Raw genomic sequence first — 21,891 nt, 5'->3', positions numbered from 1 at the left:
TTGTGGCAAAGAATAGGAAAGCTGTTTAAATAGCAACTGCTTCGAGGTCACACGTGAGAGTTAAGGAATCGCGGTTATTTTTAAACCCCAAAAGATTTCCAGTTAAGGAAATTCTTCCACCTTTCATGACAGAGCACATTTTCATGTTAAGAATTTGCCCTTTTTTAAAAAATGCAAATGTTGGAACTCCCTGCAATTTGAAAACGATGACACAGGCATGTTAAGAAGCATGTAAGCTCTCTTAGTTTCTGCCTTAGGACTGGGCGATATGGGCTTTTCAACATTGCGGTATATCACCAGCTAAACGTCGCGGTCTGGCGATATAATGCAGTGTTGAAAAAACAAGCTGCGAGGCGCTGGGTGAAATTGCCACAGCTCTCACCGCAGGAGCTGAGGCGGTTTCACCCCAGTGCCTAGCGGGCATGGTTCAATAAAGTGTTTGTACGGCTCAGCTGGGGTGCGGGAGGGCTCCTCGTTTCTGGCAGAGCCATCCCTGGTGCTCCGTGTGGGAGCCAGAGCCAGGCTGGGGGATCCTTAAACTGCTCAGCTGAGGGGAGCAGACACCCCCGCACTCCTCAGCCAAGCAGTTTAAAGACGCAGAGGGAGGAACAAACTGTATCAGTGCCTCGCCAATGCAGCTTTTTTCTCCCTCTGCGCAGTGTGAAGGCACAGTGGGATGGCGGTTTCACTCAGCGATGTATCGCTGGTGAAACCGCCACCACTCCTGGGTCCCTCTGCTAACAACGCTCGCTGGAGGAAGTCGCTCACAGAGGGACTCAGGAGCGGTGGCGGTTTCACCAGCGATATACTGCTGAGTGAAACTGCCATGGCTGTCTGCTCCTAATACTAGTCCTGGGCGATATATTGATATGTCACCCAGGCCTATTCTGCCCTGGAGAAAATGTTTCCCAGGGACCTCGATGTCACGCTCCTGGGCTTACAAAGAAATAAAAGGCTCTAACGTCCACACACAGCTGCATGCAAATAAGAACTGCAGGGAGGCTTTTTTCACATGACATAAAAGCGAATAGAGCAACCACCCTCAAATCATCTCAGGGCTTTGGGATCTGGGCGTGTTTTAATTGTGTCTGTTAAAATTGGTGAGGTTGTGCCGTTTGTAGGAACACAGTTTCAAAAGCTAGCAGGAAGTTCAGATTGCACGAGGCCCTGATAGATAGGAAGCTGCCTTGCACACACACAGTCCAGCTAACTCAATACTGCGTTGCCCTAACTGGCAGCAATTTCCCAACGTTTCAGGTGGGTGTTTCTTCCAGCCCAACCTGGAAACGGGACCCGGGGCCCTCTGTATGCAAAACAGATGCTCTTTCCCCTGAGCCACGGTTCTTCTCCAAACATTGTCTTAAGGATATTGGGCTCCGAGGCTTCAGCCGAAGGGGTTAAGCCCAATGCTATTCTGAAATGGCAAGATGGGGAAATCATCTTGCATTCCACAAAAAGGGAACTAGCTGGCACCACTAACAAGGGCCAGATGTTACAAGTCACTCCTACAGATGTGGTTCAAATTGAACTGCGATTACTTGCAGCTTCTGCCGCAGAAAGGGAAAGTTGTAAACATTTGTTGAAGTTCTCAAATAAATACATAATTACCTGCATATGCATTGATCAAATGCCTCACTTCACATTCATGTATATGTATTTGGCTTAAAAAATATTTTTAAAAAGCATAGAATGGGCACAGGCTGCATCTGGAAAAGCCAGAAAAAAACTCTTGCTGGTTTTCAGCAGCAGCAGCAGCAGCAGCAGGGATAACATGGAAACCCCTCCCATCACCCCTGACCACTGGCCATGCTGGCTGGGGCTCATGGGAGTTGTAGTCCAACCACATTTGGAGGACATTTTTCTGGTTAGTCCTGCGAACCCAAAGCTGTTTTTACTGTAATCCGCCTTGGGAACTGTTATGACTGAAAAACCTTCTATAAATATTAATGCTGCTACCTAGTTAAAGAAATCTTAAACTGATTAATCCTATGAATTTGTTCAAGAGTTTCTGTTTGATTCACCAGCCTTCTAAAGCAGGGGTGGGAAGCTTTTCTGACTCCACAGTCAGATCCTTTTCAGCAGTGCTTTATTCTGGGGTGGGACACAGATTTTGTGAACCTTTGTACTTTTGTCCATTTACTGGATTTATTTCCCCCGATTTGAACTATAAAATGGTGATTTTCTTGAGTCAAAATGAGAGTACCCCAAAACATCTTTTTTAGGGGGGGGAAGCACTGCTTATCAGGATAGACTTCAGAGGTCAAATCTGGCAGGTGGGCAGGGCCAGACACCTGTCAATCGCCTGGTATCAGGCGCAAGGTAAAGTCCCAAAGTTGACAATGCTAAAACAAAAGGGATTATCCCCCCCCCCCCGGTCCCTGCTTCCAAAGCACTTAAAGCTCTGGGGAATATAAAGCAAAACCTAAAATCAAAGAGGCGTTCTTCCCAGTACAGGCACCTCCCAATTTATGCAGGGCTTATATTCCAGGGCAAAAGGGACATGGGTGGTCTAAACCAGAGCCTAGGGCTTGCAAATCAGAAGGTCGGTGATTCGAATCCCCATGACAGGGTGAGCTTGTTGCTTGGTCCCTGCTCCTGCTAACCTAGCAGTTCGAAAGCACGTCAAAGTGCAAGTATATAAATAGGTACCGCTCCGATGGGAAGATAAACGGTGTTTCCATGCACTGCTCTGGTTCGCCAGAAGCGGCTTAGTCATGCTGTACGCCGGCTCATTCAGCCAATAAAGTGAGATGAGCATTGCAACCCCAGAGTCATTCATAACTGGACCTAACGGTTAGGAGTCCCTTTACCCTACGTTCCAGGGCACCGTGCGCTTATGTGAAATCGCGTAGATTTGAAATACCATTGAAAAAGCCTACAAACACCCCGTTCCTCCACCCCTCACCCCACCCCATTTGTGATGTTTCTGGGTCACTTCCAGGTTCCAGTGCAATGCGCCTATGCACAGATTGAACGTGTGCATAAACTGAACACCTCTTTCAGGGTGGTGCTAGCGGCTTCTCTCTGTCAATTGGCTATGTACTCATACCAAAAACACAATCTAAGGTGAACTTCCTGATCGGAGACACCTTATCGTTGGATCCAACCCAAATAATGGATCAAAGTAATCAGCTAAAGCTGCGATACTAACGCACCTAGCCAATACATAAAAGTAATGGTACATAGGAAGCTGCGTTGTACGGAATTGGACAATGTGTCCATCTAGCTAAGTATTGTCTATTCTGGCAGTGGCTCTCCCGTCCTACTTGGAGGCAACAGGGATCAAACCTGAGACTCTCGGCATGCAAGGCAGATGCCCTACCTCTGAGCTAGAGTGGACCACGTGTTGAGGGATGTTCAGCATCGCCATACCTTGCCTGCTCTTGTGTTAGGAATGTCCCAAGCCCTCTTCTGTCTGCACCACCCACGAGAGCTAGCTATCTTAGCATCACTGTGAAACAGACAATACTTTCTTACTTTAAAAAGGGTGTGGAGTTCCTTTCATTATTCCTTGCAAATCTAGGTTTACAATGGGAGGAGGCTCCTCTGCTCAAAAATAAATACAAGGACGTGCTAAATTAAACACAGGAACTGCCCTGAGTGAGTGAGTTGATGCGATGAGTCTAAATGATCTAGAAGACGAGATCCAGAGCAGAATGGAAACATTCTGAAGCACTTACTGGGGGGGGGGGTTCTTATCTAGGGCTCTACTTTTTAAAGTATCATGTGTTGTGGATTTGCACACAGCAAGCGACTGGATCCAACCCATCATCGCTGCTGCTGCTGCACAGACTCCATTTATCTCAGTAGGGCTCACCAGCAGCAGAAATGTTGTTATGTCAATATCCCTTACAAAACAAGACACTTTTTCTTAGTACTAATGTGAGAGGTTGCAAAAAAAACACACCTTCCCCTGCTCTTCCAGGCAAAACCAGAGTACCTGGAACTATAGGAACTTGCTATGACTTCCTAGTTTCTTGTTCGCAAACCAGAAAGTGAAAATTAAAAAGTGTGAAGGCTACGCAATGATTCAAAACGAGAAAATAAAAGTGACTGAAGTACTCTTGTGGACTTTTTAATCACTTCCTTGTTCCGTTTCATGCACCTTGGCTAATTAAAATAAACCCGAGGTTGCATGTGCCTTGCCTTCTGCATTAGTCTTTGCCCAGCCTCTTAAACATTACTACTGCAGGGATCTTGCCATTTGCAGTTCTTTCCTGGTATTGTCACAACTATACACAACTAATGGGCCAGTATATGGTTAACCTGGACTTCTGTCCCCATCGAGCTTGTTTTGCATTTAAAATTTAACACAAGTGTTGGATAAACAGAAGCGTCACAACGCCCTAGTTAAGGACTTTTTAATACATCAGCAGTGGTAAATTGATGCATGAGCTGGTTTCAAACCTTCTTTCAAAAAATGCATTCTTCTTTCAAGCTGTGCAATTTGAACCAAAGTAGCCTAGGCAGTTTCACTTTACACAACTGCTGAAAGTCCAGCGGTCTAAATTCTGAACTCTACTCAGACACAGGATGCTCCTAAGCTGCAAGCTCTCCAATGCTGCGCACACAAATTCATAGAAGGCGACAGGTGCAGTGAAAACAGTTGGTGTAGAGGGAAAGCTACAACTCCATAAGTCCTTGGTTCAAATTTCACCTCTACCATGAATGTAGTAGGTAACCTTAAGACTCCAAATGAGACACAGTGGCTTAGAATTGCACCATGTGGGATACCGATCGATCTTACAGGGTTGTTGGGAAGGATTACACCAACATAATGTAGGCAAAGTGCTTTGAACATTCAGAAGAACTGTATAAATGTGGCTGGAGATCTGTGTGGCCATTGGGCAGCTGCAATAATCTCCAGATATATCCCTTGGCTCACCTTGTCGACAAAGGTCCGTATAGTTAAAGCTATGGTTTTCCCAGTAGTGATGTATGGAAGTGAGAGCTGGACCATGAAGAAGGCTGATCGCCGAGGAATTGATGCTTTTGAATTATGGTGCTGGAGGAGACTCTTGAGAGTTCCATGGACTGCAAGAAGAGCAAACCTATACATTCTGAAGGAAATCAGTCCTGAGTGCTCACTGGAAGGACAGATCCTGAAGCGGAGGCTCCAATACTTTGGCCACCTCATGAGAAGAGAAGACTCCCTGGAAAAGACCCTGATGTTGGGAAAGATGGAGGGCACAAGGAGAAGAGGACGACAGAGGACGAGATGGTTGGATAGTGTTCTCGAAGCTACCAGCATGAGTTTGACCAAGCTGCAGGAGGCAGTGGAAGACAGGAGTGCCTGGCGTGCTCTGGTCCATGGGGTCACGAAGAGTCGGACATGACTAAACGACTAAACAACAACAACATATCCCTTGGCTACCATTGCATTCCTCCCTCAATGCACAGTCTGAATTTTCACAACCCATAGGTCACGCCATGTTTACAGAAGCAAGTCAGCTTTTCCTAGTACCATTGACCTGGCCTCCCTTTCGAACTGGTACACAGCAAACAGAGAAAAGGAGCACCCCAACTCCATGTTGGGGTAAGCAATGTGTTGACTTCCAGATGCTGATGGACTCCAGCTCCCACCATCCCCGATTATTCACCATGCTGGTTGGTGCTGTTGGGAACCAGAGCATAGCATGATCTCTAGAAGGTGTTCCATTGGCTACCACTGCTCTAGGTTACACAACTTGGCAACTGTACCCTGCTATGCATACCTTGCTCTTATAGCAAAGCTAATGAACCTCAACCAATGAACATCTACCAATGTGGCTCTTCACAAAGAAAATAAAGAAGGTGCATGACGCCATGTGCTGCAGCTGTTAAGAGTGTTTCAGACTACAATTCCCAGCATCCCTAACTAGCAGGATCAGTGGTCAGGAATTATGGAAACAGTGATCCAAAACCAGCTGGAGACCCAAGTTTGGGAAACACTGGACTAGGACCTGGTACGCCAGGGTTCAACATCCCCACTCGGTCATGAAGTTCCTCTGGGTGACCATGGGCCAGTCACCATCTCTTAGCCCAGGCTTCCTCAACCTCGGCCCTCCAGATGTTTTGAGACTACAATTCCCAGCATCCCTGACCAATGGTCCTTCTAGCTAGGGATCATGGGAGTTGTAGGCCAAAAACATCTGGAGAGCCGAGGTTGAGGAAGCCTGTCTTAGCCTAAACTACTTCACTGGGTTGTTGTTATGTAAAGGTAAAGGGACCCCTGACCATTTGGTTCAGTCGTGACCGACTCTGGGGTTGCGGCGCTCATCTCGCTTTATTGGCCGAGGGAGCCGGCGTACAGCTTCCAGGTCATGTGGCCAGCATGACTAAGCCGCTTCTGGCGAACCAGAGCAGCACATGGAAACGCTGTTCACCTTCCCGCCGGAGTGGTACCAATTTATCTACTTGCACTTTGACGTGCTTTCAAACTGCTAGGTTGGCAGGAGCAGGGACCGAGCAACGGGAGATCACCCCACGACCTTCTGATCGGCAAGTCCTAGGCTCTGTGGTTTAAGGGAGGAGTAAAAACCATGTGCTGCCAACCCAGAGCTCCTTGGAGGTGCAGAAAGCTAATAAATAAATGTACCCCCAGAGCTAGAGTCATCTCTGGACAAAGATGCACTAGGGCAGCAACCGGCATTCCATAAGCAGACAAGTTAGCTGCAAAGAATCTGCCATGCATCCAGAAGGGTAGTTGTCAAACCTTACCCCAGCTTGCAGAAAATGTGACTAGTGAGTTGCCACCATTTTTATCTCCATCTGTAGCAAAAACCATCAAAAAAAAAATCAAGGAACCATTTCCTTTTTTCTTTTCACTTCTCAAGGAACCGTTTTTCTTTCCCCCACAAAGGCACTGCTTTGCACACAAAAGTTCCCAGGTTCAATCCCTGCCATCTCCCGGTATGGCTGGGGAAAAACTCCTGGCCTAAAACCTCCAAGAGCCGCTGCCAATCAGTGTAGGCAATAATAGGCTAGGTAGACCAACTGGTCCGATTCGATATAGGACAGGTTCCTAGGCATCGTTTTACAAGTGCTTTGTGCCCATGTAAACAAGAACAATGTATGGAAATGTCAGGTCAAGCCAAGAACAGGTGCTCATTTAAAATAAAAATATTCAGTTATATTTATTCACATATTAAAACTGTACAAGCTAAAGAAAAAGGACATCGAACACTTCCGAAGACTATTTCTTTACAATATGCAATATAACAGATATCCAAACTAGAACTGTTAAACAAGGTAGACGACAGGGACAGCCAAGAAAGCAATTTGGAGAGCTTGTTCCGTTTTGTTTGTTTTCTTAAAAAAAAAAAAAAGGCATTTAACAAAAATAGATGTTAATCAGCTACCAGTATTATACAATGATAAATATTTCAAAAAATATATTAAGTTATATGGAGTTTATGGATTTGACAGGAAATCCACAGAAATCCCAGCCTTCACATGGACTTCCAAATAGACCAATTAAAAACAAACAAACAAGCATTCCAATAGTTAAGAACTGGTTCTGCAGACTTTACTGTTTTGGTATCAACATTCTTGTCGCCTACTTGTAGTGTAACTTATTACTAACGTCATTATAACAAAAACACGTAAGCTATAATGCTCTGTGCAATACGGATCTGGCAGCTATATATTGACGAGTGGCCTCAGAATGTTTGCATTGCAGCACAGGTGGAGTTAAGCTCCTCATTCTTGTTAATACTGGCTCACATTTCACAAGGCAACATCTCCCCACCCCGTCCCGCCCCGCACCCCACAACATACACGCAAACACACAAAGAAGAAATCCAAACACATCTTCACTTGGGTTCCATTGCAAGCCCACCATTAACATTTAGCATAACATCCAGCGCTTAGCAGTTGCCGGGATGAACTGGGGCAACCGCAGCTTTCACACGCACCAAGATCCAAGAAGATGCCCAACCTCAGGACTCAAAAATCTAAGCGGCATTCGTTTCTCACTTGTACTGCTAGAATGTTATGTGCTTGTCAATGTTCTGCTCCGACTTTATAGTTAAAAATATATATATATATGCTTCTGTCTTCCAACCGTTATAGAAATATAGAATGGACTCTTCACCAGCATGTTGGCAGTGTTAGAAGAGAGTTTTCTCCCCCTCCCCCTCCTTCCTGTAAGTCAAGTCCACTGATGTGGTCTTTTATCGCACCGCCAGGAGGAAGGCCAGCCCAGCCAAGCCAAAGCCAGCTGCCGCCATTATAGCATTGCTTATGGTACTGTTCTGGTCAGCTGCATCCGAGCCATGTTTGTTGAAGAAGTGATAGAAGCCATCCTAGGAAAGAAGAGAACAAAGTCTTATTTATTTATTAACTTTATAGCCCGCTCTTCCTCCAAAAGGCTTCCAGGGTGGCAAACGCACAAGCAACGAGCCAATCAACAGTTTCTAAACCAGTGCTAGAAACTCAAAATACAGAAGCTAGGTGCCAAAGTGCTCCTTAAACCAAGGTTGCATTCTCCAAAATGGAATGTCTATTTGCCATTTTGGGGGAAGATGGCTCTAAAGTATTATTTTTCAAATGATGGATTGACTGTGATTATCAGTTAAATATGTGGCTAGTTCAGATGACAACCTTGAGGGGTTGAGAACTTACAGAAGAAAAATCACTTTAACCAGGGACAGTCCACATATATATTGGCCTATCCCTACCTCTTTTGCTTAATGGTTACACAGACCATTCATAACGTAAGAATCTTCATCACAGCTGTGAGCAGGGCAGTGGGGTAAGCGAAGACGAGCCACAACAATTTACAGTAACGTTTCTTGACCGCTCCTGCTCAGGCTGCACAGAAAATGCATTCTGGTTCCCGAAATTCATTCTGATTGTGCAGATAAAATGTAAAGGACAGAATTCTACAGGATGTGCTGCTATGTGTGAAAACAGTCAATGTTTCAGTTATCCCCTAGGCATGCACCTCCAGATGGTGGGGATGTCAGGTGCCATCCTGGTACCTGGAAATCTCCATTTGGTCACAAGTGGTTGATGGTCAGGTGCAAGATGTGCCTGGTGAACTTCAAACACTGCTCTCAAACACCACCATTTCATGTGCCCTGGACTCAGGCCTAGATTAAGATCATGAGGCTAAATACAGCAACAAGAACAACTTATCTGAAAGTTACCAAGTGTACTGAAATTAGAGAGATAATCTGCATTCATTTCCTTCAAGTGCTTTTCTTCTTCTCCTGCCTCTCAGCTGGCAAACTGAGGGCATGAAAATTTCTAAGGAACACAGGAACCTGCCTTACACCGAATCAAAACCATTGGTCCTTCTACCTTAGTATCATCAACTCTAACCAGTAGTGGCTCTCAGGATTTCAGAGGGGGAGGTCTCTCCCAGCCCTCCCTGGGGCCTTCTGTACGCAAGACAGATGATCTACCACTGAGCTAAGACCCTTCCGCTCCCTCAGCTGAAATAGTTAATCCAGCCCTGTTTAGGTCCATGAGCCACACTCAGTTCAGTGCTGCCCTATGACAGAAAGGAACTGGCAGCTGCACTGCCAGATCTTTCTTCTGAATAATCAAGAACAGCAGTAATACGACTCCAGATGGTCATGTTTGAACTCCTATTTGGCAGATGTCTATGTAAACAAGTTATGCTCTTAATTTCTTCCGGAACTTTGTTCTTTACACTTTAATTTGTGCAAACAATGGGGGCATTTTCCACTAAATGTCAGTTTACACTCCTGGCCAGCAGCTGCTGTGGGGTCATTAGCATTCAGGTGGGCTGCCTACAGAAGGGGAGTCAAGCCCTCAGCTCCTCTATGGAGAGGGCACAATTAAGCCAGTCACCTTTTGCAGCTACTTGCTTGGACGTACAATGGGTTTTCCAAAGCAGAATCAAAACCCAGATCCTTAAGACAGGAGTTTAGGGAACAAGATCCCCCTTCCACATTTTATTGCCGTAACAATCAGCCACAAACTGCTTAAGAATCACCAGCAGGGCAATTAGTTGAACCTTGGGTGTTGCTGTTTCGCTTTCTTTTTTTTTTTAAAGAGCTTTATGATTAAAAAGAGAAACTGCAAGTTCCAAAAGACATTAAGGGCAAGAAGAGATCGACAGCCAGCAATTTTATTTGAAAACCACATGAGAGCAGTGTCCGGTCTGGTCTTCTGTATTTGTTCTCCTCTCTAGCTCAGTTGCTTAGAGCATAGTGCTGCTAATGCCAAGGTTGCAGGTTCGATCCCTGTATGGGGACAACTGCATATTCCTGCATTGGACAAGATAATCCTCAGGGTCCCCTACAATTCTATGATTTCTAACCTTTAGCATTAATTTCTAGGAGCAGGACCCAGCAGTTAGTAGGTACTTTTTTCTTCAACTTTCCCCCTCAGCCTCTGAGGGTGAAGAGCACTGACCTCAAAGCCTTGCTTCTGTGTAAGAGTCACAACCAAACAAGCACACTGGGCTGCTGCTGGAAGCCCAGCGCACAAAGAGGAGCCACACAAAGCCTTGCCTTTCTGCCACAATCAATGGCAACCCCATCCCACCTGCCATCTTCTGGAACAAGGCCAGCGTTGTTGGGAATCAAAGCTACAGAACTGCTGCAGTAAATGGCATCAGCGGGACACAAAATAGGGCAGGGCACATAAGACTCTGAATACTGACACTATTTCCTTTATAGGTATAGCGCAGAGATGAGAGAGCATCATGTGCAAAAGCCACATGACCACCACAGCCGTGTGCGTGCATGTGTGTGTGTGTGTGTGTGTGTGTGCTGGAAAGTGCTGGGCACAGTGGTTTCCAAGCACATGTGAGACAGTCATGTGGTCTGACCATGTGACTAGGAACACATGTCCCTCCCATAGCTCATCTGCCACAGACTGGATCTGCAAGCTTCAAAGCAGATCCTCGCACATAGCCGGGAAATGGGATCTGGTTACACCTTTCACAGGGGACAGAAAAAGAAGCTTTTGTCCACGACATTCTTTTATGCCTTCCTTTGTGAAGTAGGTGCTTTGGGGCACTGGTCCTCTGCAGAATAGGATTACAAAGGTGCTTTGGTGGGGAGTGAAGTGGGGCAGATTCCTCATCCAGCCAAAGAAGCTGCTTTGAATGGACTTTTTACTTGGCCTGCTTGAAAACCGAGAACTGAATGCAGGTTTCTCTGTATTCTTTACCCGCAGTACTGTGGGAAATAGTTGCTTTGAAGTTGATTATTCAACATTCCTGGCAGAGGTTTAAACCCTCACCCACTCAACAATGGTTAGCACCAGATTCTTCGGAGAGGCAAGAAACTCTACACTGAAAGGAGTGGGGGCGGGAGAAAGAGCAGAAACCCCTTACAGTTAACATAAGGAAAGAGGCATTTCTGCTTGGGGCAGGGGAAAAAACAATAAGGAAAGCCATTCCTTTATAATTGCTGACCCATCAGATTAGCAAGGGATGTTTCTCCTTCCTTTATTTTTGTACCCATTCATGATGACCTCGGTTACATTCAAGAGAGAGGAGTTTTGCTCAAGGCTATATAAAAAGTTATGTTAACTCAGGAATTCCTGAACATGCTCACAACAAGCCTCTGCCAAGGGGGGTGGGAAGCTGGAGTTCTTTAGTTATAACAAGGCTTGGAAGGACGCCAAGCACTTAAGAATCTAAAATATTCTCCCTCTCCCTCTCATTCTGATTATATCCAAGACCAAACAAAGGCTTTTGTTGGCAGTGTTCTCTCCCGTTTCAGGTAGATCCCTGGGAAAGGAGGGAGAGCAAAGCTGCTAGAGGCCTGTGACAGACAACTGTGTTGGCTTTGTCCGACCCTCCACCGCTGGAGACATGGGAATCACAACTGGGGAGAGTTGCACTCAGGGGTTTCCACTAGGCATGGAGTTGGCCACTGGGAGAAGCTAATACTTGTGCTGGCTGTTGCACCATGACCCACTTTAACCCGCATCGCCCAATACTTAAGTCCCTTTGAGCCTGTATACACACAAGCAAGCACAACATGCGAGCAGGTGGCACTGAGTGCCATGTGCCAAACAGTGCCATCCCCTGGCGGCCACACATCCTGCACGCCCAGAAGAAGAAGAAGAGTTTGGATTTGATATCCTGCCTTTCACTACCCTTCAGGAGTCTCAAAGCGGCTAACATTCTCCTTTCCCTTCCTCCCCCACAACAAACACTCTGTGAGGTGAGTGGGGCTGAGAGACTTCAAGAAGTGTGACTGGCCCAAGGTCACCCAGCAGCTGCATGTGGAGGAGCGGAGACGCGAACCCGGTTCCCCAGATTACGAGACTACCGCTCTTAACCACTACGCCACACTGGCTCTCTGCCAGGGATGCTCGAAGGCCTCCTCCTATGTGGAAGGACCATAGCTAAGTGATAGAGCATTTGCCCTGCACACAGAAGCTTCAGTCCGTAGATCCTCCAGACAGGGCTGAGAGAGAATCCTACCTGAAACCCTGGAGAGCTGCTGCCAGTCAGTGTAGCCAATACTGAGCTACATGGACCAAGGGCGTGTCATGGAACACGAAGGCTTCCTGTGTTCTTGCAGACATTCATGCTGCAGGGGAAGGCTGGCTGGCGCACACAACCCCAGGGGCGCGGCCACACGGAGCAACCCTGCTTATGCGCTGGTCTGATGCACAAACACAACTTTTCAACAGGGCCCCAGGGGAATGCCATTCCTCTGCCTCAACAGAAACTCGCATCCAAAGCAGCTTCCCATAAGCCAGTTTAACAGCCGTAGGCTTGGCCCGTGGTTTTTATGAGAGCTGGGGCAGCACGACCAGCCGGTCCTGCTGCACCTCTCTCCCACATGAGCCCCAGAAGATGATGATGAAGAAGAAAAATAAATCTGCACTTCTTCAGCTAGGGAACTTCCAAAAAGAATTGCCAGCTGCTTCTGCCTTCATCAGCTTACTTGGAATAATGTATTCCAATTGTGGTCTTTCAGTTTCGCGGCTTTCGTACGTGTCAGCAGGAAAACTACAGGGCTAGGCAGCAAGGCAGGGAGCAAGGCCACATCACCACAGGCCTACTTTGGGAGCTCCAGCGCCAGATGTTAAGACGTTCGCTCAAAGCGCAAGACTCCCCTGCCTCAATAATAATAATAATAATAATAATAATTTATTATTTATACCCCGCCCATCTGGCTGAGTTTCCCCAGCCACTCTGGGCGGCTCCCAATCAGTATTAAAAACAATACAGCATTACATATTAAAAACATCCCTGAACAGGGCTGCCTTAAGATGTCTTCTGAACATCAGGTAATTCTTTATCTCTTTGACATCTGATGGGAGGGCGTTCCACAGGGCGGGCGCCACTACCGAGAAGGCCCTCTGTCTGGTTCCCTGTAACCTCACTTCTCGCAATGAGGGAACCGCCAGAAGGCCCTCGGCGCTGGATCTCAGTGTCCGGGCTGAACGATGGGGGTGGAGACGCTCCTTCAGGTATACAGGACCGAGGCCGTTTAGGGCTTTAAAGGTCAGCACCAACACTTTGAATTGTGCTCGGAAACGTACTGGGAGCCAATGCAGATCTCTCAGAACCGGTGTTATGTGGTCCCGGCGGCCACTCCCAGTCACCAGTCTAGCTGCCGCATTCTGGATTAATTGCAGTTTCCGGGTCACCTTCAAAGGTAGCCCCACGTAGAGCGCATTGCAGTAGTCCAAGCGTGAGATAACTAGAGCATGCACCACTCTGGCGAGACAGTCCGCGGGGAGGTAGGGTCTTAGCCTGCGTACCAGGTGGAGCTGGTAGACAGCTGCCCTGGACACAGAGTTAATCTGCGCCTCCATGGACAGCTGTGAGTCCAAAATGACTCCCAGGCTGCGCACCTGGTCCTTCAGGGGCACAGTTACCCCATTCAGGACCAGGGAATCCTCCACACCTGCCCGCCTCCTGTCCCCCAAAAACAGTACTTCTGTCTTGTCAGGATTCAACCTCAATCTGTTAGCCGCCATCCAACCTCCAACCGCCTCCAGGCACTCGCACAGGACCTTCACCGCCTTCACTGGTTCTGATTTAAAGGAGAGGTAGAGCTGGGTGTCATCTGCATACTGATGAACACCCAGTCCAAACCCCCTGATGATCTCTCCCAGCGGCTTCATATAGATATTAAAAAGCATGGGGGAGAGGACAGAACCCTGAGGCACCCCACAAGTGAGAGCCCAGGGGTCTGAACATTCATCCCCCACCACCACCTTCTGGACACGGCCCAGGAGGAAGGAGCGGAACCACTGTATAACAGTGCCCCCAGCTCCCAGCCCCTCTAGACGGTCCAGAAGGATGTTATGGTCGATGGTGTCAAAGGCCGCTGAGAGATCCAGCAGAACTAGGAAACAGCTCTCACCTTTGTCCCTAGCCCGCCGGAGATCATCAACCAGCGCGACCAAGGCAGTTTCAGTCCCATGGTGAGGCCTGAATCCCGATTGGAAGGGATCCAAATGGTCCGTTTCCTCCAGGCGTGCTTGGAGTTGTTCAGCAACCACCCGCTCAATCACCTTGCCCAAGAATGGCAGATTTGAGACTGGGCGATAGTTGGCCAAATTGGCCGGGTCTAAAGATGTTTTTTTAAGAAGCGGTTTAATGACCGCCTCTTTCAGCGGGTCTGGGAAGGCTCCCTCATGGAGGGAAGCGTTCACCACCCCGCAAAGCCCATCGCCCAGCCCTTCCCGGCTCGCTTTTATCAGCCAGGATGGGCAAGGATCAAGGAGGCAGGAGGCAGCATGGGAGAACCGACACACCAACACAACCCCCAAGGATAGCAGCGGCTCCATGATCTCACTGCTCCCCACCATGCTGCCTATGGTGCCCCACCTAGCACTCTCAGACAGAATGGAATTCCATCCTGAAGTCCCACCCCTCAACCCTGTTCCATGCAGGTACCCTCTTAACTCATAGAAACATGATGGAGTCATCCCCTTGGTCAGTATTGCCTACACCAGCCCCTCTCAACCTTGGGTTCCCAGATGTTGCTCGACTACCACTCCTATCATCTCCGACTGCTGCACCTGCTGGCTATGGATGATGGGTGCAAGAATGATGCTCTGCCATCGAGCTTTGCCCTTTCCTCGCGGGATCAAGACCAGGAATTGCACGGCACGCGGGACCTCCAGAACCCCAAGCTGCCAAAGGGCACAAGTTGGAAGGTTGTCTTTGGAGAGTTAGACACTTGCTTACATCTCATAAGCCCAGGGCCACAGGCACTGTTAGAAATTAGCCAGGTGCCAGGCGCCAATTGCGACCGTGTGATCTCGGGAGATCTCCCTCTGGGTGGCATCTCCAGCTTTCTTAAACAGCTAAGCAGATAAACTTATTTACTGCATTTATATCCCACCCTTTTCCTACAAGCAGTACATGGCTCACCACTCCTCAGTTAATCCCTACAACAACCCTGTGAGGTAGGTTAAGAGGCTGTGACTGGCTCAAGGTCACCCCATTAGCTTCATGACTGACTGGGGATTGAACTCCTATCTCCCAGCTCCTAGTCCAACACTCTAACCACTACACCACACTGGCTTCCTAGAGTTCTTCTGCTGTGGGGCAGCTATATAAATTAAGTAGGTGTATAAATATGGGGAAAGGAAAATGTCACTTAGAGACAGATCTGTAGTATTTCCATTGAAGCTTAAATTTGTTTTATTCTGGATTGTTTTAATGTGTTATAAACCACTTTGAGGTTTTTTCCTTAAAATATAAAGCAGCATAGAAATGGGTTGGCCAGAGTGTGGGTCGGCCAGAAATGAATTTAATAATAATAAACTCCACTAGGGGTAGGGAGGGAATGGTACCTAGACATACTGCTGTGGCGACTGCAACATGGGTTTAAGGTGTCATTTGGTGACTAGCTGACCTATCTGAGTTTCTAATATTGGCCACAGATCCATTCCCGCTCCATGCCCAACACTCGTAGCTCCACAGAGACTAGACCCAGTAGTCATGTGAAGTCAGTTGTAAGCCTGGGACATATATCCGCCCAGGACCGGTATGAGGAGCAGACCGCAATGTCGGCTTCACTCAGCAGTATATTGCTGGTGAAACTGCCACAGCTCCCGAGTCCCTCTGCTACCAGTGTCCACTGGAGGGAGTCAAGAATTCCTTCCTCCAGCGGGCACCAAGAGCAGAGGGACTTAGGAGCGGCGGTGGTTTCACCTGTGATATATCGCTGAGTGAACCCGCCATCCAACTCTGCCCTCATATGGCGCAGAGAGAGAAACAAGCTGTGAGGTGCAGATAGAGCTTGTTCCTCCCTCTTCAGCTTTAAATTGCTCAACTTAGGACTGTGCAGCTGCCCTTGCCTCAGTCGAGCAGTTAAAGGATCTTGAGTTGAGAGCTGGGGTAGTTTCACCCGGTGTCTCGTGGGCAGAGGCCAATGCACCTTTGTTTTTTCAACATATAACACCAAACCATGATGTTTGGTTGGCGATACACCGCGATTCTGAAGAGCTGTTATCGCCCAGCCCTAGTCTGTTGTTGCCGGCTAGTGTATTTATACAAAGCATTCTATACTTGGCAACAACAACAAAGCACTTTGCACAAAACAAAGCTTCCTTGACCAACTGTGCAACCGTTAGGCTCTTGCAAGCCGGACGTAGGTGACTTGCCATTGGTTTGGCCCTTGAGCACATCCCTGCCATTTCAGCTGGTCCAGAATACAGTTCATACACAACTCGTTGTAGAGCTTGTAACACCTATTCTGTGCATCAGGACAGCCAACATGGTTACCTCCAGCTGTTGCTACTAGGCTCCAGTCATCCTTTACCAATGGCCAAGATGGCTGGGGCTGATGGGAGTTGTTGAAGCGCAACAGCTGCAAGAGGGAGCCAAGTTGATTGCAAGATGTTAGCCACGGGTGACACACTTGGTTCCAGATAAAGCTTCCAACGTACTAGTATTTTAAACCCCAAATGGCCAGACTCCTGAATATCTTAGCATCTTATATGTATGTACACGAGATCAGCTACATAGAACTTTCCTCAGTCAAGCAGCATTTGAAATTTGCCAGGCGCATTTTGGAGCTGGCTATCAGCTGCTTGTGACCAAGTGAAGATGTCTGGGTGCCAGGATGGTGACTGACGTCTCCACCATCAGGAGGTGCATGCCTGGGGATCCTTGGATCTTTACTACTTTCACACACTAGCAACACATCCTGTAGAATTATATCCGTTATATTTTATTTGATCAGAATGAATTTCAGGAACCAAAAAGTTCCTTGAAAAATACAACTTTCAAGCCACCTGGCCTCAAATCGGCAACCAGGCAGTCCGTTTTGGCAACTGTAACCCTGGTTTAAGGAGCCATTTGGCGCCTAGCTTATATATCTGAGTTTCTAACACTGCAATCAAGGTTTGGGCAAAACAGTGACAGCTCCCATCAGTATTACAAGAACCCATTTCGTAGAACTGAACTCAGTTCAGTTTTCTATGATCTCAAGTACAATGGCAACATGCAAGATATTTCCTGGTGTACAGGTGCCATGAAATACCCGTTCCACATTCGTAATAACTCAACCGTTTAGCAGCGCCTACAACTTTGGAACTCCCTGCCTAGAGATCAAGGTGGTGCTTTCAGTGCACTGTTTCCGGCGCCTGCTAAAAACATTTCTGTTTAGATAAGCCTACCCAGATGCTTAGAAAGTTGAGCAATTTTAATCTGTTTTAGTATTTTGTATGCTTTAAAACAGGGTTGTTTTATCTTTTGTAAACTGCTTTGAGGGTTGTTGTTCTTTTTACAATCAAGCTGTGTATAAATTTTATGAAATAAATCAAACAAGCAAGCCACACTCTTCTAGCCCACTCTTCAAGGGGGCAGTCTTCATTTGAGCTGTGTTGGGATGAAGAGGAGGTGGCTCAGACATTTCCCAGTCTTCCTTTGTAAAGATACACCCCCAAAGCCTGCAGGATAAGGGGTGGGGAAGCCTTTTCAGCCTGAGGATCATATATGCACTCTTCTCTGCAACCTTCCGGGGGCTGCAGGTCAGTGTCAAAAGTGGGCAGAGCAATGGAGGCAAATTCCTTTGCACAACAGGCTAGTTTCAGGACATAACAGCTCTCGTATCTGACCTTCCAGACACATAAGCAACATGACCAGCGTTCAAGGACAAGGCAGGCAAACACAATCAAGGAAAGTTTGAAGCAGGGCTTGTGAGTGATGTGGCCTGGAGGAAAGTCCCAAGGACCAAACAGAGGGGCCTGGAGGGCTGCGTCTGATCTCCCTGGCCTGAGGTTCCCCACTCTGTTATAGGAGAACACATCTATCCATGCTAATAAATGAAGCTACACCTTTATTTGGTGAAGGACTATACCTAAGTGGTAGAGCACTGGCTTTGCATGGAGAAGGTTTCAAGTTCAACCCCCCAGGTTGGGTTGGGAAGGGAAATGGGACTCCTGCCCAAATCCCCGGAGAGCTGTTGCCAGTCAGTGTAGACAATATTGAGGTAGATGGACCAATGGCCTGACTCAGAATACAGCAGCTCCCCATGTTCCTATACTGCCTTCTTTTGGAAAACCACTTCGGCCAGCCAAGGGGAGCTTCCTTACAGCTGGTCGTAATGATTATATAATTGAATGCACTGAGCAAGAGATAACAATAACGCTCCTTTGCTAAGGAAGAAGGGCTAAGATCCACCCACCATTTGACCCCAGGGCATCCACACTTCCTGTGGGGCATGGCTCTTGCTTTGAACAACATGGCTAAATTAACAGCGGGAAGGAAATTAATGCAAGCCAGCTGCACTGCACCTGCTGCTGAGCTAAAAAACCTGTAGGCAAGCCATAGCTCTCGTCCAGAGCCACCTTTGAAGTTACCACTGGGTGGGTGCTGCTGTTTTTTAAGACTAGGCGTCCACCTCTTGAGGACACCCAGCAAGAGGATATGCAGAAAGGTGGATGCCCCACATGTATGTAGAAGCCAGTAAATCCACCCCAGGGGCCCTATCTGCAGTGCAGACAGGTGAGATCACCATGTCTGGTGCACCAACGCACATTTGCAGGAGCAGCCTCCACTGAAGGACGCAGCTACCTTGTTGCTCCAGACCATGTCCAGATAGAGGAGAACAGAGCATGGGACTTTGCACTGCTGTTTTCAGATTGACAGATCAAACATAGTGCAGAAACTGTGCCACTGGTAGACCCTCAGAGCAAAGTTTTTACTGCCTTCCATCATTAGATTGCTAGTAGCCAAGCAGCCTAGACTCCCAATACCTTCTATTATCTATGGAGCTGCCCGAATCCCATGCATCTATGCAGATTCTGCTTGCTTCTTTGGGAAAGCAGCTTTGCACTGTTGTGCTTTTGTTTTTTAAAGCAAGTTTCAAATGTTCATGGTTTGCAGAACGTAAAGCAAAGCAAAGCAAAAATGAAAGAGGCGACACAGGCCAAGCTTTTGCAGGGCACCTCGATTTCACACCTCCCCCCTCAGTTCAAGTCTTCCTGCCACCCAGGTCCTTCTGAAGGTATCCCAAGTTCTGAAGACACCCAACCAAGTGTTAAGGTCAAACAGATGCATTTGGTTGTGCAACTGATTTCAAGGGCAGAACCTGAGCTCTCTCTGTGCCAGCCAGATGGGCATATGCTGTGCAGTTGCCCCAGAAGCAAAAACTCAAAATGGAGCATCGTTTCTGAGCAAGGGCACCCATTTGGTTGCTGCAAGACCAAGGTACACCAAAGCAGCTTAATTTAAGAGGGACAAAGACCACAATATGGAATGGAAAAGGGGGACGGGGAAGAGAGAAATGAGAACAGACGCCCCATCAAAGCTCTTTCTCACGGTTTGTCACAGCCTTCTGCTTCCCTTATATGGGAAAAAAATTATCCAGGCCTCCTTAGCAGTCATTCCTCTTTCTCTCCGCGCCCCCCCCCTCCTTCTCCTGTACGTCGCTGCTCCCCTTGTGGTCTGTACTGGGGTTATGGGGAGAGGGAAGCAAAAGGAGGCGCTGCTCGCCACCCCATAGGAAAGAAAAGCCTTAGATTTTTTGGAGAGGATGGTGGGGCGGGAGGAGGGAAGGTAATGTGCGTATTAAAGCGCCGGAGCGAGAAGTCAGCTGGCGAAGCGCGCGTGCCAAGGTCATTCCCAGCGAGGAGTCCGCGTCCAGGACTGGGAAGGGGCGGGCAGGCGGGCGGGGGGCCCTGCAGAACGGGAGGTGGGCATCGGGCCGGCTCGGCTACAGGAAGCGGGGCGCAGCGGGAGAGATTGCAAAAGCACCCTAAGGCGTGCACAGCCGCCGCCCCCCAAAAGGAAAGGGGTACCCAAAGGAACGCTAGGGCTTTCTACGGTTGCGCGCTCCTTTGCGCTCGGTAGCGCGCAACAATGGGGGGGGGAGGGAGGGAACCCGATTCCCCCTCCCACCCCCCAGCGCTGCAGGCATTGGGAGCGAGGAGGAGGGAGGGTGGGCAAAGGGAAAGCGGCCAAGGCCAGATCGGGGACGGAAGCGCAGCCATTACTGCGAAAAGGCTCGGTCCGTTCTGCAGCCGGCGGCGAAAGCGGGAGGTTGCCTAAAAGAAGGGCGATGATGGGGAGGGGGCGCCCTGGATGTCGCCGGAGGGGGCGCAGGGCGCTGGGGGGCGGGGTGGGGAAGGGAAGGGGGTCGCGCCTGCCTGCCCGCCCTCCCGCCCGCCCGCCCGGCTGGCCGCCCCCTTTGCCGCGCGCTTACCCAGCCGCCGTGCGCCTCCAGCCACTCTCGCTTCTCCCCGGCCAAGTAGGCGGCCAGCGCCTCCGCCAGAGCGGCCGTCTGGTCGCGAGCGCCGCGCTCGGCCAGCGCCGCCGCCAAGTTGCCGGCGAACACGACCAGCGCCACCACCCGGCCCCAGTTGAGGCCGCCCTCGGCTTCCATCTGCGCCGCCACCCGGCCCAGCAGCGCGGCCGCCTCGCCCGGCTCCTGCGGCAAGGCGGCCGCCGTGCAGGCGCTGCGGAAGAAGGGCCGCTCGCGGCTCTCCAGCTCGTCGGCCACCCGCCGCAGCGTCTCGGCCGGGCGGCTGGGCGGCAGCACCGCGGCGCCCCCGCCCCCGCCGCCGCCCAGCCGGTGCTGCAAGTAGTCGGCCATCAGCTGCACCGTCTCCTCGCGCAGCGCGCCCGGCATGGCGGCCCCCTCGGCTGGCGCGGCGGCTGCGGCGAGCGCGCAAGAGCGACGACGGGGCCCAGTGCCGGCGCCTCGGCGGACTAAGAAGCCGCCCACGCGTCCCCGGCCGGCTTCACGGCGCGCCGGCTCCGCCCCGTCTCTCGTTTCCCCAGCAGGGCTGGCGCGAGGGGCGGAGCGCCTCCCTCTCGGCTCCGCGGCGAGGCGGAGAACAGCAGGCGACGGGGGCGGCGGGGGGGGGGGGCGCAGAAGCAGCCGGAAAACGCCTGCAAGGGTCCCCTCCGGGCGAGGGGGCGCTAAGAAGCCCCATCCAGTCAGCTGGGGGTCTTGGGGAGGGGCGCGCAAGTACCTGGGAGTGTGCCTAATTCTCTTCAGCTGGGGGGTTTTACTTCTGAGTAGACCTGCCGGTCTTGCTTGCAGTGCGTTGGGACCCGATTCCCCCAAGAACAAGGGATGCCGAGGAGCTGTCCTTCAAACGCCACCATCCTCAGGGCCTGGGCGTAGCCTGGATTTTTGCTGGGGGGCAGGACTTGGTTAGGGGGCTCAGAACCGACGTGATTGGTCAGTTAAGTATTTCTATTGTTTTACTTGATGGGGGGCAATTGCCCCCCCCCAGCTGCGCCCATGCCTCAGGGCCAGGATGGGTGTGTCTGATATTTGGCACCTCGACTACTGGGGTGGGGGGGGGGTTCATAAGCTAAATTATATGCCACCTTTAGCTTCCCAGGATCTCAAGGGGGTATCCATGGTTCTTCTCCTGCCCTTTTCATCTTCACAGCAACCCTGGGAGGTTGGTCAGGCTAAGAGGCGTTGAATGGCAGAAAGTCACCCAGTGAGCTTCATGGCCCAGTGGGGATTCGAACCCAGGTCT

At 49.5% G+C, this 21,891-nt stretch overlaps 1 protein-coding gene across 1 annotated transcript; it reads right to left on the bottom strand.

Annotated features, from left to right (window-relative positions):
• Window positions 1-7,295: 7,295 nt before the first annotated feature.
• Window positions 7,296-21,112, bottom strand: BCL2L10 (BCL2 like 10). The gene is made up of 2 exons (XM_081839365.1): window positions 20,598-21,112; window positions 7,296-8,285 (listed from the first exon to the last, which is right to left on the bottom strand). The coding sequence occupies exons 1-2, from the start codon at window positions 21,021-21,023 to the stop codon at window positions 8,154-8,156; spliced, it is 558 nt and encodes a 185-aa protein (XP_081695491.1). The 5' UTR covers window positions 21,024-21,112; the 3' UTR covers window positions 7,296-8,153.
• Window positions 21,113-21,891: the final 779 nt, after the last annotated feature.

This window comes from Podarcis erhardii (genome assembly GCF_964252035.2).
Source record: "Podarcis erhardii genome assembly, chromosome: 14".
In the NCBI taxonomy this organism is placed as follows: domain Eukaryota; kingdom Metazoa; phylum Chordata; class Lepidosauria; order Squamata; family Lacertidae; genus Podarcis; species Podarcis erhardii.
The sequence above is the reverse complement of the archived record's forward strand: the minus strand, read 5'-3'. Positions and strand labels throughout refer to the sequence as shown.